The following is a 17,835-nucleotide window of genomic DNA, read 5'->3' as shown; positions in this document are numbered from 1 at the left end:
CAAAAGTCTATGTAAAAGCTGAAGATTGAAATAATATCATTGATATAATAATAATAATGGTTAATCGCAAAAGTGAACTAGTCTGTTAAACAGATCTCACATTTGAAAGAGGCAATCAAAATTCGTTTGATTGGTAACTCAAAAATAGGCTTTGACTAGGATAATGCAGTCCTCCTTTATGTTTGATTTTAGATCATGGCAATAGTAGCATAGCATAAAGATATTCTGAAAAAAGTATTTTATAATATATGATGCAATTAATGTACAAAAGGTAAGAATAGGTATTCAATAAAATTATTATAAAATGAATAGAGTATGCAAATATGCCTCAAGTATAAGGTGGAATTTAACTGTAACTACTGTATTAGTTAAAAGTTTTGCAATCATTTTGATGACTTATAAATTTAGTCTAATTTTAAAACATTTAGTACATTTAACAGACTTGTATATGCAGTATTTAATAAATGTTTAACAAAATTTGTTTAAATATGCTTTAGTAATTGTCTCACTCTACTAAATAATTTTGAAATATCAGTTGCATAATGAATATTTACATTTTTAAATAAAGCCTGGTGGATATAAAATATTTCAGCTTTAAAATATATGAAAAGTAATAAGCATTTCTCCACAAAAATTCCTTCAGGCACTGAACAATGAGTGAGTGCATTCTATTAAATATATTTACCTACAAGCCTGGTCTTTAGAAAATCACAATATAAAGTAAAGTTGTCCGCCCAATTTTTTAGTTTCACATTGCCTTTTTCTTCTTTCACTTCATTTCAGAAATGCCTGTTCTTTTTTCTACCCATCTTTCTACCTCATTTTCTCTCCCTAATCTCTGAACGATTCTGCATCTCCAAATCCTATGGCACCGAAACTCCCATGCAGGTAACTAGTAGGATAATCAAATCTTCATCTTTTCTCCCTACTGCCCATATTGGCATTTATTTGCAAAGGTAACCTGGAAAAATAGATGCAGCTACATCTAAAGGACTTAATTGTTTCAGTATATTAAGAATAAGCATAATGGCATCTAGGTGGAGAAATAATTTTGAGGCAGAAGTGGTCTTCCCTGTGTAACTGTCTGCTTTCACCAGGTACCTTATGAGTTCTTAAGCATATCTAGCCAATGGCCTGAGTTTGGTGGAAAGTAGAAAGGGGTAGAGGCATAAGGTGCTACCACTGAATGCATATGTAAACCCATAATGTTTAAGTTACAAATAATCAGATACTGTTCTAAATGAAGCTGAAGACAGCTTCATGCCAAATACGTAAAATACGTAAGATAAATAGTACTCCCCAGGCCTGGACACTGAATTGTAAATGCTGGTGCCAAAGTGTTCACTTCAGGTGGGTGTATTTCACAACTGTGTTTGATCTTTGCAGAAAACCTAGGACAGCCAAGTCATATGCATACGTAAAATAAATAGATTTCTGCTCTAAACGCATGTGGAAAAACGGTGGCAAAATTTGCTTCCTCGAGAAGAAAAACAATTGACATATAGGCTATACTGTAGCTAACTGGTAATACTTTGTGTCAGATACTGTAGACCAAAGTGTAAGGTATAAGCCACTAATATTTGTACAGCATATTTTCTAGATATGCTGCATCTATCTTGAAAAGAATATTGAATAAAGGAGCTATTATGAGGGCTATTTATTTAGTTCATTAGGTTACTTTGTTAATTGCACATACTGTATTCAGTTCAGTGATACACCATGTAATATTTTCCAAAATAAAAAAGAATCTATTTAGGCTGCTATCTGGTGTCTTTGGCTTATGTAAATGTACCTATATGAACTCCTTAGGACAGGCGTCCCCAGACTTTTTACACAGGGGGCCAGTTCACTGTCCCTCAGACCGTTGGAGGGCCACCACATACTGTGCTCCTCTCACTGACCACCAATGAAAGAGGTGCCCCTTCCTGAAGTGCGACAGGGGGCCGGATAAATGGCCTTAGGGGGCCGCATGCGGCCCGCGGGCCAGGCCATAGTTTGGGGACGCCAGCCTTAGGCAAATCCACCTTAAAAGATGATATTTACATTTTACTAGGACCTATCTCAGTGTTCATTAAACTGTATTTATTATCAATTCTTTATTCTTTCTTTTTCTATTTCACACTTCTTCAGTTGGGTGTCTGAATTCTGGGTTAATTATAAATGATACCTGAGAAAGATTTTATAGAGAAAGATCAGTTATTACATTCTTCCAGGTGTAATTTTAATTTAAAAATCATTTCATAATCTCTTATGTAGCCAATAAAATTACACTTTAATTATTATATAAAGATTCCTGGCCTTTCTCACTATGTTTTGCAGATTCTATCCTTAAGAATTTAAGTTCAAGTTGGATTATTTACTAAGGAATAGTAATAAACTGTTTTTCCTATTAGCCTATTTTTAGTTTATTGGAAGCTCTCATTGAAAGTAAAATGATTTCAAGGGTTTTTAAGAATCAATATAAGGCCGGGCGCGGTGGCTCAAGCCTGTAATCCCAGCACTTTGGGAGGCCGAGACGGGTGGATCACGAGGTCAAGAGATCGAGACCATCCTGGTCAACATGGTGAAACACCGTCTCTACTAAAAATACAAAAAATTAGCTGGGCATGGTGGCGCGTGCCTGTAATCCCAGCTACTCAGGGCTGAGGTAGGAGAACTGCCTGAACCCAGGAGGCGGAGGTTGCGGTGAGCCGAGATCGCGCCATTGCACTCCAGCCTGGGCAACAAGAGCGAAACTCCATCTCAAAAAAAAAAAACAAAAAAAAAAAACAAAAAAAAAATCAATATATTTAGCTAATCAGATCTGTATGTGTGTGTATATAGACATACGTGTGTGTATAAATGTACATATATGCATGTGTGTGTATATATATACATATATATGTGAGACAGAGATATATATATATAGCCACATACTGTATGTGGCTATACTGATATAGACACACGCAGACACAGACACACAGACACAGAGAGACACACATGGTATCTTTTTTGCAATACAAAAATTGGGACACCTGGGAGCTATGGTCAAAAATCTAAAAGACTAGCATTTTGAAAGAATTTTTTTTGTTACCTGACTATAAGCAGAATTTTTAGAATATGCTATCTCATATTCTTAGAAATCCACAGCAAATGGTTGACTATAATAAATAGAAAAGTAGATATTTTAAAAAGGAGCTGGAGAGAATGAGATTTCAAAAGATATTTGAATTATAAATTTTTTCTTCACAGAAAGTTTAATTTGGACTCAAAGACTTGAAAATACATAGTAAGCGGTGTGTTTCGAAATAGATCGTTACGAATTCTAAAACTTTATCTACTTTCATCAATAGGACTTTAACTTCTTAGGCTAGTATATCAGGTTTATTTCGAAGACAGTAAATCTTTTAGAAAATTTTAAAATATCCCAGGAAGAAATATATTGTTTGCATAACTCTAATTATCATAGTTTCACCACATTTTAAAATTTGAGATCTTAAGCTTTTCTTTCCTTAAGTTTAAAAATCCAAATTTTATATACGCACTATATATATGTATACAGAAAAAACCATATATTTTACTCACAGGCAAACTGAAGTGTAGCTTCTCTACTTAGAATACTCCCCAAAGTGTTGGTTGCTAGACACTGATAATGACCAGAATCCTTTGCTTCACTTGGATTGCTTATAATGAAGGTGCCATCTATCAAACTGTAGCGATAATCACTTTCCAGATCTATTTCTGTTCCATTTCGAAGCCATCTTAGGAAAAATCAGAAGACAAATATGTATAATCCTCCCTGGGAGTGTCAAAATATCATTGATGGAAAGCCTTTAAGACTTAAGAAAAACGATTAACAGTGAATTCCTACCTGTAACTGGGAACTGGATTGCCACGAACTTCACAATTCAATGCTACCTTCTTTTCATCTGAATCAGTTGGAAAAATAATATCATCTGGTTCTTGCACAAAAACTGGCCCATAGTCCACACTTTCTGTAAAGGCAAAACAGACACATTTTAAAATTCCTTAAACTAGCAAGATATTTTGTTGTTTTTCTATCTTATTTATATTGAAAACTCTTGCTCTTTTATTGTAATCAACAGGTAAATTCCCAAAAGAAGGAACACCTAGAAAACTGCACTGTTTATTAAACTGTAGAGACCCCAAAACAATTTTTAATAAACTAAAATGCTGTTAAAAGTAAAATATATTAAAAAAAACTCAAACATTGACATATATTTTAAATATATACCTTTGTTTTCATTTTTCAAAATCAGACCAAAGGAAAATAATATTAAGCATAAACATCATCTTAAAAAACCTGAAAGTTCATAAAACTCTTAGAATGTTAAAAATAATACACATGCAAACATAATGCATTAATATTGTGTCACTACTTAGGAGCTAGAGGTATAAAAATGTTGGTCGTCTTGCATTTTTTTTTTTTTTTTTAATTCTTTGCTTCATTTGCTGAAGCACTACCTTTAGTGCTAACAATTCTGGGATGTAAAAAAAAATTATATAATGCAAATAAAGGTATTTTCATGGAATAAAGAAGACATGCCTTCAAAAAAGACAGCTTAATTAAAATGGCAAAACTTTATACAACTAAATGCTCAGTCAATAAGCAGATCAGACGTCAAAGGCATAAAAGGAGGTGGAGGCCAGCGGGAAGAGCACACAAATTTATTGCCTACTATATACCAGATACTAGATTCTATTTCAGTTAGCTGATACACTGAGAAATTCTGTGTGTGATAAATGTAACTTAAAACTAATACAAATTTCATGAAGAAAGTGAGACTTAAAAAATGGACTTTAAATGTCAACTTGGACTTAAGTTTTAGGCTTAAGTCAGCTGCAGAAATGAGTAAATGTGCTGAGGAGAATACAAGTTAGTTATGTTAGCCCAGAGTTATGCAAGCATCGAGTATCCTCTGCATAACTAAGATCTGTAGCAACCTGAATTGTGTATTTAGGAAAAAGCAAAGCTTTTTTGCTTCATTTTCATTAATAATGAATTTGATCACATAATAGCCCTCGATCAGGTTTCTCAGTCTCTGCACCATTGATGTTTTGGGACAGATTTTTCTGTTGTGGGGTTGCTGTCCTTTGCACTGTAGAATGGTTGGCAGCATCTCTGGCCTCTACCCACTAGAACCCAGTAACATCTCTCTCTAATGTGTAATAATAAAAAATGTATACAGAAATTGTTGTATGTCCCTGGAATCAAAATGATCCTTGTTAAAAACTACTGTTATAGATAAAGGAAGAGAAATTATTTCACAAATGACATATTTCCGACATCTGTATTAAATAGAAGTTTACATCTTCCACAGATGATCACGAAAATATTAAGAGAAAAATATAAAAATAAATGTTCCAAGAAGTTGGAGCTAAAAAAAAATACTGGGAAAAGATGTACACCTCATAACCTCATATTTGGAAGAAAAAGTCTAGAGTAAATTGATATGCCTTATTTAAATATAGGCCATATATGTGTGTGTGTGTGTGTGTGTGTATATATATATATATGTATATGTGTATATATATACACACATATACACACAAATACACACATACATATACACACATATACATGCATGTGTACATGTATGTGTATATATACGTGTGTATACATGTATATCTATACACACATATATGAAATAAATGTCAAATCTGGAATATACATCTGACAAATCTAAGGCTATTGAATTCTTGAAACTGATGACTACTACTATGACTATTATTTCTTCTTGTTTATTTTTCCTTCTTCTCATTCTTTCCTCCCTTTTTATCCTCCTCGTCTGCTGCTGCTGCTTCTGCTTGTTCTTTTCCTCCTCCTCCTCTATTTTTCTCATTCTTCTTCTTACACTTACGTGCTAACATTTATAAGACATGGTTTTAAATATAGGTATTATCTAATTATTTGAGTTCAGCATCATAGTTATTTATAAATGCAAGGTGAAAACTCGAAGACTCTTAGAGCAGGCTTCTGAAAAATTAGCCCTATCAGAAGATAATTGACTTTAACTAAGCTTATGTGGTTCCAAATTTTATGTTTTGAAAATTGTAAAGACAGGACAAGAGAAATAAAGTATGGTCATGCTGGGGAAAACCAGCAAAGTAAGATTGGGAAATTATAGGGAAATGATAAGGAACTAGTCTGAACACTATTCTATTATGACTGCCCATACATTGTAACATATCTCCTTGCTGTTCATTGTTAGTTCCAAAAGCATCTTAGCCCTATTCAGTAACTCCATCATTTACATTTTTTTGCTGTTAAGTCAGTGCCTCAATACAAATGACAGTAAATAGAAATGCAAAAAAAAAGTAAGGTATTTCCAGTGCCAATTTAAAAAGTGGCTCCCTTCCTTTCCCTTCCTTTTCTTAGAAGTACAATTCATGTAAAGGGGTGAAAAAACCACATATCCATATAGATTTTCCCAGTCCCCAGCAAAGGATAATCAGTAATGATTCTATTCTAAAGAGGTTATAGATGTACTGATACAGATTTTTTAATTTATTCTTCTATAGTAGTGATTTTTTTTTTTAAATTTCATTTTAGGGTTTGAGGTACATGTGAAAAACATGCAAGATAGTTGCATAGGTACACACATGGCAGTGTGATTTGCTGCCTTCCTCCCCATCACCTATATCTGGCATTTCTCCCCATGCTATCTCTCCCCAACTCCCCACCCCCTGCTGTCCCTCCCCTAGTTCCCCCCAACAGACCCCAGTGTGTGATGCTCCCCTCCCTGTGTCCATGTGTTATCATTGTTCAACACCTGCCTATGAGTGAGAACATGCGGTGTTTGATTTTCTGTTCTTGTGTCAGTTTGTTGAGAATGATGGTTTCCAGGTTCATCCCTGTCCCTACAAAGGACATGAACTATCATTTTTGATGGCTGCATAATATTCCGTGGTGTATATGTGCCACATTTTCCCTGTCCATTCTATCATTCATCAGCATTTAAGTTAGGTCCAGGTCTTTGCTAGTGTAAACTGCGCTGCAATGAACATTCGTGCGCATTTGTCCTTATAGTGGAACAATGTATAATCCTTTGGATATATACCCAGTAATGGGATTGCTGGGTCAAATGAATTTCTATTTCTAGGTCCTTGAGAAATCACCATGCTGTCTTCCACAATGGTTGATCTAATTTACACTCCCATCAACAGTGTAAAAGTGTTCCTATTGCTCCATATCCTCTCCAGCATCTGTTGTCTCCAGATTTTTTTAAACATCGCCATTCTAACTGGCGTGAGTTGGTATCTCAATGTGGTTTTGATTTGCATTTCTCTAATGACCAGTGATGATGAGCATTTTTTCATATGTTTTTTGGCCTCATGTATGTCTAATTTTGTAACATGTCTGTTCATATCTTTCACCCAGTTTTGAATGGGTTTGTTTTCTTCTTGTAAATTTGTTTTAGTTCTTTGTAAATTCTGGATATCAGCCCTTTGTCAGATGGGTAAACTGTAAAAATTTTTTCCCATTCTGTTGGTTGCCGGTTCACTCTAATGACTGTTTCTTTTGTTGTGTAGAAGCTGTGGAGTTTGATTAGGTCCCATTTGTCTATTTTGACTTTTGTTGCCAATGCTTTTGGTGTTTTGGTCATGAAGTCCTTGCCGACGCCTATGTCCTGAATGGTTTTGCCTAGATTTTCTTCTACGGTTTTTATGGTGTTAGGTCTTATGTTTAAGTCTTTAATCCATCTGGAGTCAAATTTAGTGAAAGGTGTCAGGAAGTGGTCCAGTTTCTGCTTTCTGCACATGGCTAGCCAGTTTTTCCAACACCATTTATCAAACAGGGAATCCTTTCCCCATTGCTTGTTTTTGTCTGGTTTGTCAAAGATCGGATGGCTGTAGATATGTTGTGTTGCCTCTGACGCCTCTGTTCTGTTCCATTAGTCTATATCTCTGTTTTGGTACCAGTACCATGCTGTTTTTATTACTGTAGCCTTATAGTATAGTAGTATAGTTTGAAGTCCGGTAGTGTGATACCTCCTGCTTTGTTCTTTTTGCTTAGAATTGACTTGCCTATGCAGGCTCTCTTTTGGTTCCATATGGAGTTTAAGGTGTTTTTTTTTTTTTCTTTTTCTTTTTTTTTTTTTTTTTTTTTTTTCCAGTTCTGTGAAGAAGATCATTGGTAGCTTGATGGGGAAAGCGTTGAATCTCTAAATTACTTTGGGCAGTATGGCCATTTTCACAATACAGATTCTTCCTAACCATGAACATGGAATGTTTCTCCATCTGTTTGTGTCTTCTCTTATTTCATTGAGCAGTGGCTTGTAATGCTCCTTGAAGAGGTCCTTTACATTCCTTGTTAGTTGTATTCCTAGGTATTTTATTCTCTTTTTTATCAATTGTGAATGGCAGTTCGTTCTTGATTTGGCTCTCTTTAAGTCTGTTATTGGTGTATAGGAATGCTTGTGATTTTTGCACATTGATTTTGTATCCCTAAACTTTGCTGAAGTTGCTTACCAGTTTCCGGAGATTTTGGAATGAGATGATCGGGTCTTCTAAATATACAATCATGTTGTCTGCAAATAGAGACAATTTGACTTCCTCCTTGATTGATTTCCTATTTGAATACACTTTATTTCTTTTTCTTGACTGATTGCTCTGGCTTATAGTAGTGAATATTATCTACTGATCATAATGATGCCTTGTTGAAATCTGTATATTTATACTCTTTTAATTGATGGAATCTAAAATTTGTTGGAAATACACTTCCAACCCTGTATAATAGCAAATCATCATAAAGATGTTGCTAAACAATATATCAAACTCTTTAACCAAGTAGAAACCTTTGAGATGTTTGTGTAATGAGCAACCTCTCCATTTTTTTTTTTTTTTTTTTTTTTTTTGCTTTTCCTTTGCTTGGTAAATCTTCATCCATCCCTTTATTTTGAGCCTATGTGTATCCTTGCATGTGAGACAGGTTTCTTGAATACAGCACACCAATGGGTCTTGACTTTTTATCCAATCTGTCAGTCTGTGTCGTTTGTTTGGGGCATTTAGTCCATTTATATTTAGGGTTAACATTGTTATGTTTGAATCTGATTCTGCCATTTTGATGCTAGCTGGATGTATTTCCCATTAGTTGATACATTTTTTTCATGGTGTCAATGGTCTTTACCATTTGGTGCATGTTTGGAGTGGCTGGTACTTGTTCTTTTCCTTGTTTAGTGCTTCTTTCAGGAGTTCTTATAAAGCAGGACTGGTGGTGACCACCTCTCTCAGCAATTGCTTGTTTGTAAAGGATTTTATTTCTCCTTCACTTATGAAGCTTAGTTTGGCTGGATACGGAATTCTAAGATTGAAAGTTATTTTCTTTAAGGATGTTGAATATTGGTTCCCCCTCTCTTCTGGCTTGCAGGGTTTCTGCTAAGAGATCTGCTGTGAGTCTGATGGGCTTCTCTTCACGAGTAACCCAACCTTTCTCTCTGGCTGCCCTTAGCATTTTTTCCTTCATTTCAACCCTGGTGAATGTGATGGTTTTGTGCTTGGGGTTGCTCTTCTTCAGGATATCTTTGTCGTGTTCTCTGTATTTCCTGGACTTGAATATTAGCCTGCTGTGCTAGGTTGAGGAAGTTTTCCTGGATATCCTGAAGAGAGATTTCCAGCTTGGATTCATTCTCTCCATCACATGCAGCTACACCTATGAAATGTAAATTAGATCTTTTCACATATCCCATAGTTCCTGGAGGCTTTGTTCATTTCTTTTCACTCTTTTTTCTCTAATCTTGCCTTCTCATTTTATTTCATTGAGTTGATCTTCAATCTCCGACATCCTTTCTTCTGCTTGGTCAATTCAGCTATTGAAACTTGTATATGCTTCGTGAAGTTCTCGTGTTGTGTTTTTCAGCTCCATCAAGTCATTTCTGTTCTTCTCTACACTGTTTATTCTTGTTAGCATTTCGTCAAAACTTTTTTCAAGGTTCTTAGTTTCTTTGCATTGGTTTAGAAGATATTCTTTTAGCTCAAAGACATTTGTTATTACCTACCTTCTGAAACCTGTTTCTGTCAATTCATCAGACTCATTCTCTAACTATCTTTGATCCATCGCTGGTGAGGAGTTGTGATCCCTTGGAAAAGGAGAGGTGTTCTGGTTTTCGGTGTTTTCATCCTTTTTACACTGGTTTCTTCCCATTTTTGTGGATTTATCTTCCTATGGTCTTTGTAGCTAGTAACTTTTGGATAGGGTTTCTGAGTGGATGTCCTTTTGATGTTGAAGCTATTTATTTCTGTTTTTTAGTTTTCCTTCTAACAGGCCTGTCTGCTGCAGGACTGCTGGAGGTCCACTCCAGACCCTGCTTGCCAGGGGATCACCCGTGGGGGCAGCGGAACAGTAAGGGTTGCTGCCACTTTCTTCTTCTGTTATCTTTGTCCCAGAAGGGTACCTACCAGATGTCAGCATATGATCTCCTTTATGAGGTGTCTCTTTGGATTTATGAGGGTTGGGTAGCTGCTTGAGGAGACAGTCTGTCCCTTATCAGAGCTCAAATGCTGTACTGGGAGCTCCACTGTTTTGTTCAGAGCTGCTGGGCAGGTACATTTAAGTCTGCTGCAGTGGAACTCATGAACACTTCTTTTCCCAGGTGCCCTGTCCTGGGAAGGTGGGGCTTTATTTTTAAGTTTCAGATGTGCTGCTGCCTTTGTTTCAGAGATGCCCTGCCTAGCAAGGAGGTAGTCTAGTCACAGTCTGCCAGCAGAGGTGTTGCTGAGCTGCTGTAAGCTCTGCCCAGCTACTGTGTAAACTTCCTTGCATTTTTGTTTACATAGGTACAGTTAGAACCACCTCAGTCATGGCTGTCTGCCTCAGTAACGGACTGCCTCGGTAATGGCAGACTGCCTCGATAATGGTGGACACCCTTCCCCTCACCAAGCTGGGCTGTCCTGGTTCCAGCTGTGCTTGCTGTGAAACTCTCAGTCCAGAGCATTTCAGATTGCTGGTCTTTGTGTGGGTGGTACCTGCTGAGCCCGATCACCTGGCTCACTGCTTTTAGCCCCCTCTTTTTCAGTTGAACGGGTGGCTCTGTCTCCCAGGCATTCCAGGTGCCAGCTGAAATGGCTGTCCAGAATTTTGTGAGTTTTTGCACAGAAACCCACAGCACCAGCTGAAACAGCCAGGCTGAAAACTTGTGTCACTTTTTGGCCTGGGAATCTCCTGGTCTGTGGGTGATAAAAACTCGTTTGGAAAGGCAGTGATCACTCACCTTCTGGGTTTCTCTCGCTGGGAAATACACTCCAGAGCTGTTTCTATTTGGCTATCTTCACTTTACTTACATATATTTTTTGAGATTAAGTCTTTCTCTTGTCCCCCAGGCTGGAGTGCAATGGCACAATCTCAGCTCACTGCAAACTCCGCCTTCCAGGTTCAAGTGCTTCTCTTGTCTTCGCTTCTTTCATAGCTGAGATTACAGGTGCCTGCCAGCATGACTGGCTAAGGTTTGTATTTTTAGTACAGGCAGAGTTTCACCATGCTGGCCAGGCTGGTCTTGAACTTCCGACCTCAGGTGATCTGCCTGTCTTGTCCTCCCAAAGTGCTGGGATTACAGGCCTGAGCCACCGTGCCCAGCCCTTTTTTTTTTTTTTTTTTTAAGTTTTCTTTATAAACTGTGTAATGGCTTCTATATCTTTATTCCTTTTTATTTGACTTTGTCGAGTTTGGTTGCTATGTTTCTATCTAATCAGGTGCAACTATATTACTACTAATAAGCATTTCAATTCTTTAATCCTTTTATTCATCCCTTCCATTTGTTTGCTGAGCTCCAGTACTTACTTATCATCTTCTGTTATCTTGTATCTACTTTGGTTTCATGTGTTGCCTCCTTAAACTGTTTTTAGCAATGTAATTATCTGTAATATCTGAATTCATAGATGTTATCTGTCCATGCTAACCCCACTTCCTTTTTAGGACATCTGTATGGTTCACAGGGAAAATCCTTAGGTCAGGAGTCTGACTATAACCTGATATTTTTAAAATCATGCCTTCTTCCTTCTGCCTCAACTTCAATGGTTCTCCCAAACAAAAACTTAGATTGTAAAAAAGAAATATATAAAGCTTGTCAGAGTGGTTCTTATTTCAACACCTCCTTCCAAATGTTCTGACATATTCTGAGTCATTTGTTCGCTTTTGCACAGATTTCTTCAGCCAACTGATTACAGTGCATTTTTTAATGAACAACTGGGTACACATTTCTTTACAGGGCTGGAGGACTTACAAATATTAGGTAAACTAACATTTGTCCTGAAGTTTGAGCACGAAGACAACTGTTGGATATTCCTTTCCTCATTATTTTTAAATATTTTTCTTTGTTTCAATGAAGGTAACTTTTTCATGTCTCCTTTCTTTTTAATCTTTTTGTTTATTTTAATTGTATTTCAAAATAATGATATAAAATAACACGGTTTTTCTATTATCTTTAGCCCGGTCAACTTGTGAAGAAATTTCCCAAAGCTACTTGGGGTAGTTTAAAAAATATGTCCATAATTTCTTTGATAGCCCTCCCTTCAAGGAGTTGAGCTTAATTTCTTTCCCGTGAGTGTCAGCTCAACTTAATGACTTATTTCTAACTAAAAGCAAAAGGTATGTTACATACTTCTAATATTAAGTAATGCAGTTTCCTTCTAGGGTACACTGTCTCTCGTGGGTCACTCCCTCAAGAAAAAGACAGTTGCCATATCCAGAGGATACATTTTCAGGCTGTGGAGAGGCCAATATGGTAAGGAACTAAGTATTTGACTTGGTCAAAAGGCAGCAAAAAACTGAAGCCACCAACAATCACATAGGTGAATGTTTAAGTGGATCCTCCATTTGTAGAGCTTTCAAGTGAGAATGGAGCTAACTGGCACCTTGACTGCAACCTCATCAAAGACCTTGAGCCAGAACCTCCCAGAGAAGCTACTCAGATTCCAGACTTGAAGAGAAAAAGCTTGATTGTTGTTTTATGTTGCTAGGTTTTGAGGATTTTTTTTTTTTAATATAGGAACAGGTACTAATAAACAACTTTTTCTCTCCCTATATTAATTGGAAGAAAAAAATCTTTAAAAAATTAAAAAAAAAAAACAAAAAAGATAAAAGGATCATTTACAAAGAGTGATACTGGAGAAAATAAAAATACTTGATACATGTTTGATTTTTATGCTATCATAGAGACATAAACTTTCAGAACTGGAAGAATCATCATTCAACTCAGGCATCATTTCTAAAAATCTCTGTGGGATCTATATCCAGTTTTAGCTTGATTACATCCAGAAATATAAAAGGTCCTAACAGACTATTGTCTGAAAATAAAGTTCATCTTAAAATTAAAACCATAAATTTGTGCCCTAATGAAGGCAGTTTTTTACTCAATTCTACTCCATTATAAATATACTTTACTCAAGATTTTCTGATAATCACATTTACCTGGATGTTAATAATAACTAACCTAAAAAAACTGCCATATTTTCTATATTCTATAAACTTCGTATTTTAAGAGTAAAATATAAAATTTCTACTACGAATACTTTCAGTTCCACTTATAGATTATGAAAAATGAGAAATTAATCAAAATTAAGGGTTTTCTAACTTTTAAATTTAACATACTAAAATGAAGCTATTTCTATATAATGCATAAAACTGACCTTAAATAATTTTAACCACCATCAATCAATCAATAAAGACATATTTCCTAAGAGCTTACCTTATACTTGATGTTAAAATCATCAGAGTATAATTTTAATGTCATCATTATCACAAGTTATATTAATTTTTTTTCTTAACTCATGTGTGACAAAGACTGGCTAGATGCTTCCTAATCCCATTTCCTTTTCCTAGGAGACTTTCTTGGCCTTCTATAGGTGTGACATGGAGCCATGTGACTTAGTTCTAGACTGAAATGTTCTATGTAAAATCCAGGACTAGCTACAAAAAAAAAAAAAAAAAAAAAAAAAAAAAAAAAAAAAAAAAAATCATGCGCAGTCCTTTATCCTCTTGACAATTTTCTAAAACTAAGGGAGCAGAAGATGCCAATAAGCCCTTAATAGGTATCAAAAGATAACTAATAAATATATTAGAATGCTCTGTTTAGAGCAACTTAGCAGAATGTGATGTGAATAGAAAAGAAACATGGTACTGTGTTAAGAAGTAATTTGTTACAGTATCCAGAGTTTCTTATGTTGACTAATGTTACATTAAAAATAAAATCATTTTTAATGATTAAAGAATATGTAATTTCATTAGGAAACAAAGTTCACTGAACTATATATTATCATTATGTCAGAGGTGTCTGAACCACAGCAACTCCATCATGAATAGAGGCTCTGAAAAATGAGACCTATCGGGCTGCATTACCAGATGGTTAAGGCATTCTAAGACACATACGAGACAGGAGGTAAGCACAAGATACAGGTCATAAAGACCTTGCTGATAAAAGAGGCTGAATTAAAGCAGCCAGTCAAAATCCACCAAAACAAAGGGGCCACAGTAGTGACCTCTCACTGTCCTCACTGCTACACTCCCACCAGCACCATGAAAGTTTACAGATGTCCTGGCAATGTCAGGAAGTTACCAAATATGGCCTAAGAAGGGGAGGTATGGCCAATCCACTCCTTGTTTAGCATATAATCAAGAAATAATCACAAAAATGGGTAAGCAGCATTCCTCTGAGCTGTCTATGGAGTAGCCATTCTTTTATTTCTCTACTTTCTTAATAAACTTGCTTTCACTTTATGGACTTGCCCTGAATTCTTTCTTGCATGAGATCCAAGAACCTTCTCTTGGGGTTTGGATCTGGACCTCTTTTCTGTAACAATTAGATTATGTAGTCTTGCTGATACCCATCCTCTCTAGTTCAGACATTTGATTACTACGTAACTAGAGTATATTTTCAGGCCTAGGGCCTATGACAGGAGGTATTTAACCAGTCAAACACATATTTAGCTTGACCAAAAACTTGGCCCCAGTTTTTAAATTAGCTTTTTAAAAAATTCTTGAGCTCTAACCCTTCTTCGTATGGCCATATACTGAAAACAAGTTTCCAGGCTATGTTTCTATTCCTAAATCCTACTGTTAAACCTTCTAGAAGGCCCAGTGCTATTATGTACATGTTTACATTGTATGGATGCTGTGGTTACTGTTTTCAATTTTAAAGTGACTGACATTCACTACAGACTCATGTAATTAAGAGTCTGACATCATGTCAGCTCTTTGACTGCTGACAGCTTTCAAGGCACATTATCTACCTTTTCCCAGTTGCCTCCCCTCTGGGCAAGGTCAGAAGCTGGGCACTTCCTGCCTTGACTGCAGTGGAGGAGAGGAATATATATGACACAAACCCTGGCCCACATGGGAACCCTTACCCCAACCCCACCTCACAGCCACAGTAAAAACCCAAGCCATTCATTCCTTTCTTCACTCAGGTTGTTTTCATACCAGTGCATCTTATCAGATAGCCTGGTGATATGAATAATGCATCTCTTCACACCCTTTGGAACACATGCATCATCATCAGTTTCTCCATCTGAACCAATTTTAGGTAGTGATAGTACTGATCTTAACCTCCACAGGGCAATCACATATAGCGAAGTAGGATTCAATCATTGGGGTAAAGGACAGAGTCTTCTCAGAGGGGGACAGAGTCTTCTCAGAGGGGAACATAGCTTTTTGAAAGGAGTTTGCCTCCATGGAAACAAAAGGTCTTCAAACAGTTAACTGAAACATGGAAGGTAGACATATGAGAAGGGAAACTCCTGAATTACTCTGGAGAGCTTTCTCTCAGCTTTACATCAGGAAAATAAGGTATCAAATAAATGGCTAGAGCAAGACGGTCTTGACCAGGGGTCCCCAAACTACAGCCCGCGGGCTGCATGCGGCCCCCTGAGGCCATTTATCCGGCCCCCGCCGCCCTTCAGGAAGGGGCACCTCTTTCATTGGTGGTGAGAGGAGTGGATGCACCCTGTGCTCCTGGAGTACTGCATGTGGCGGCGCCACAAAGCATGGCATCACTCACGTACAGTACTACTTCTGGTGACAGGGGACGCACACATCACGGCTCCAGAAGCGCCTCATATGACGCACATCCGGTCTGTGGCTGTGGTGCCCCACATCACTGGAAGCAGTGTGAAGTAACAACAGAAGTAGGAAGAAAGGCAAAGCACTATAACCTACTACACAGTACGATGGCCCCCATACTCCCCCAAATGTACAACAACATCATGGCCGCTATAACCTCCCTTTGCCCAAAAGTCTCCCCCCACATTACTACACACCGTGTTTCCCCTATTATAAGACCCTATCTTACATTAATTTTACCCCCAAAAGACGGGGGCTGTCTTATTTTTAGGAGGTGTCTTTAATAGGGGAAACATGCAGCAGTGGGCTTCCTCCACAGAAGAGGCCCACCGCTGCTGCAGATGTCCAGGACGCTGTATACACAGTGTTGCAGGCTGATCACCGCCATCCCTGTATACAGCACTGGAGGCGGTGCTGGGCCTGTGACACTGTATACCGCTGTCTGGGATAGTGGAGGCAGCAGCGCTGGCTGTGAAGGGTGTCACACCTTGCATACTCCAGCCCTCCAACGGTCTGAGGGACAGTGAACTGGCCCCCTGTGTAAAAAGTTTGGGACCCCTGGTCTTGACTATGGAGACAAGCAAAGAGCTAGCTGCCATGGCAGTCATCTAGAGCAGCATAAATCAGAGATGTTTAAACTAAACTTGTAAATGATGACATCATATATATGTAGTCCTGATCCTCCTTTACTCTTTTGTTATCCCCAAGCCTTAGTAATAACCCCATCTATTCTAGTCTCAGTAAGTTGAGAAAAGAATATGGAATGGAGATAAAGTACCTTACATCCATCTACTGGTTCTAACAGTTCTTGAGTCATAACTATTTCGTACACTTCCTTTGTGATTGTCAAATAAAATTAATGAATATTCTAATGACCCACAGGTAATTCTTTTAAAAATGATTTTTAAAGGACAAATAAATGTGCAGTCGTTTACTGTAAAATAATAATATGGTTTTTTCTTTTCTTGAGACAAGGTCTTGCTCCATCATGTAGGCTGGGGTGCAGTGACAACCATGGCTCACTGCAGCCTAGACTTCCTGGGCTAAAACAATCTTTCTACCTTAGCCTTCCAAAGTGCTGCAATTCTAGGCATGAGCAGCTCTGCCCAGCCTCAAAGAATATTTAATTCAATATGTAAGTTTTCAACATGTAAGTTTTCAGAATTAATTGTAGTAGACCAGAAAAAAAGCACAATCAAGAGTTCATTTTTGCTTACAAAATCCCCACGAATGCAGCATCTACAAATACAAACTAATCCAGGGGTCTAGAATTGGACACTCAAGTGTCATGAGAGGCACTGGTGTTAGGCAGTAAGCGTTCTAAATAGACAGCAACCTTTGGTTAAGTTCTGAGCAAAACTAAGTATGATCTTGTAATTTATACAGTGTTTACCTTGAAATATTCACTATATTTAAAAATGCCACATAAGTAATGTAACAGCCAGTTGGATTCTTTTACCAGATAATTTAAAATGAGAATTTGCACTCACAAAAGTGTCTACCAGAGCACTTAAGAGTCCTGTGCTTTGCAATTATAGGATATTTTGAATTCCTTGTCTCCACTCTCTAAATTAAAGTAACATTCTTGAATAGCTGAGAAAACCAAAACTGCCCCCACAAATTTCTGAAACACACTGAAGAAGTTGAGATAGCATCTGAGAATCACTGAGCTAGAGCAAGAAACAGGAAACAATGTCTGCCTAAAGTTAGCCTGGTGTTGGCAATAGTCTTTTATGAGAGAGTCTTGCACAGGAAGATTACGTTCTATAAATTATGACTCTGGA

The 17,835-nt window shown here is 37.2% G+C and overlaps 1 protein-coding gene across 3 annotated transcripts in view; it reads right to left on the bottom strand.

The window, feature by feature from the left end:
- The window catches only part of CNTN5 (contactin 5), a 1,375,758-nt gene that overhangs the window by 537,799 nt on the left and 820,124 nt on the right, over positions 1-17,835 (bottom strand). For all 3 annotated transcript variants that reach the window (XM_074400462.1, XM_039471391.2, XM_074400463.1), the window contains 2 exons: positions 3,851-3,974; positions 3,565-3,740 (listed from right to left, as the gene is read on the bottom strand). In XM_074400462.1, the coding sequence (XP_074256563.1) occupies positions 3,565-3,740; positions 3,851-3,974 (300 nt within the window). The remainder of the gene's footprint in view (positions 1-3,564; positions 3,741-3,850; positions 3,975-17,835) is intronic.

This window comes from Saimiri boliviensis, chromosome 6 (genome assembly GCF_048565385.1).
Source record: "Saimiri boliviensis isolate mSaiBol1 chromosome 6, mSaiBol1.pri, whole genome shotgun sequence".
Lineage (NCBI taxonomy): Eukaryota > Metazoa > Chordata > Mammalia > Primates > Cebidae > Saimiri > Saimiri boliviensis.
The sequence above is the reverse complement of the archived record's forward strand: the minus strand, read 5'-3'. Positions and strand labels throughout refer to the sequence as shown.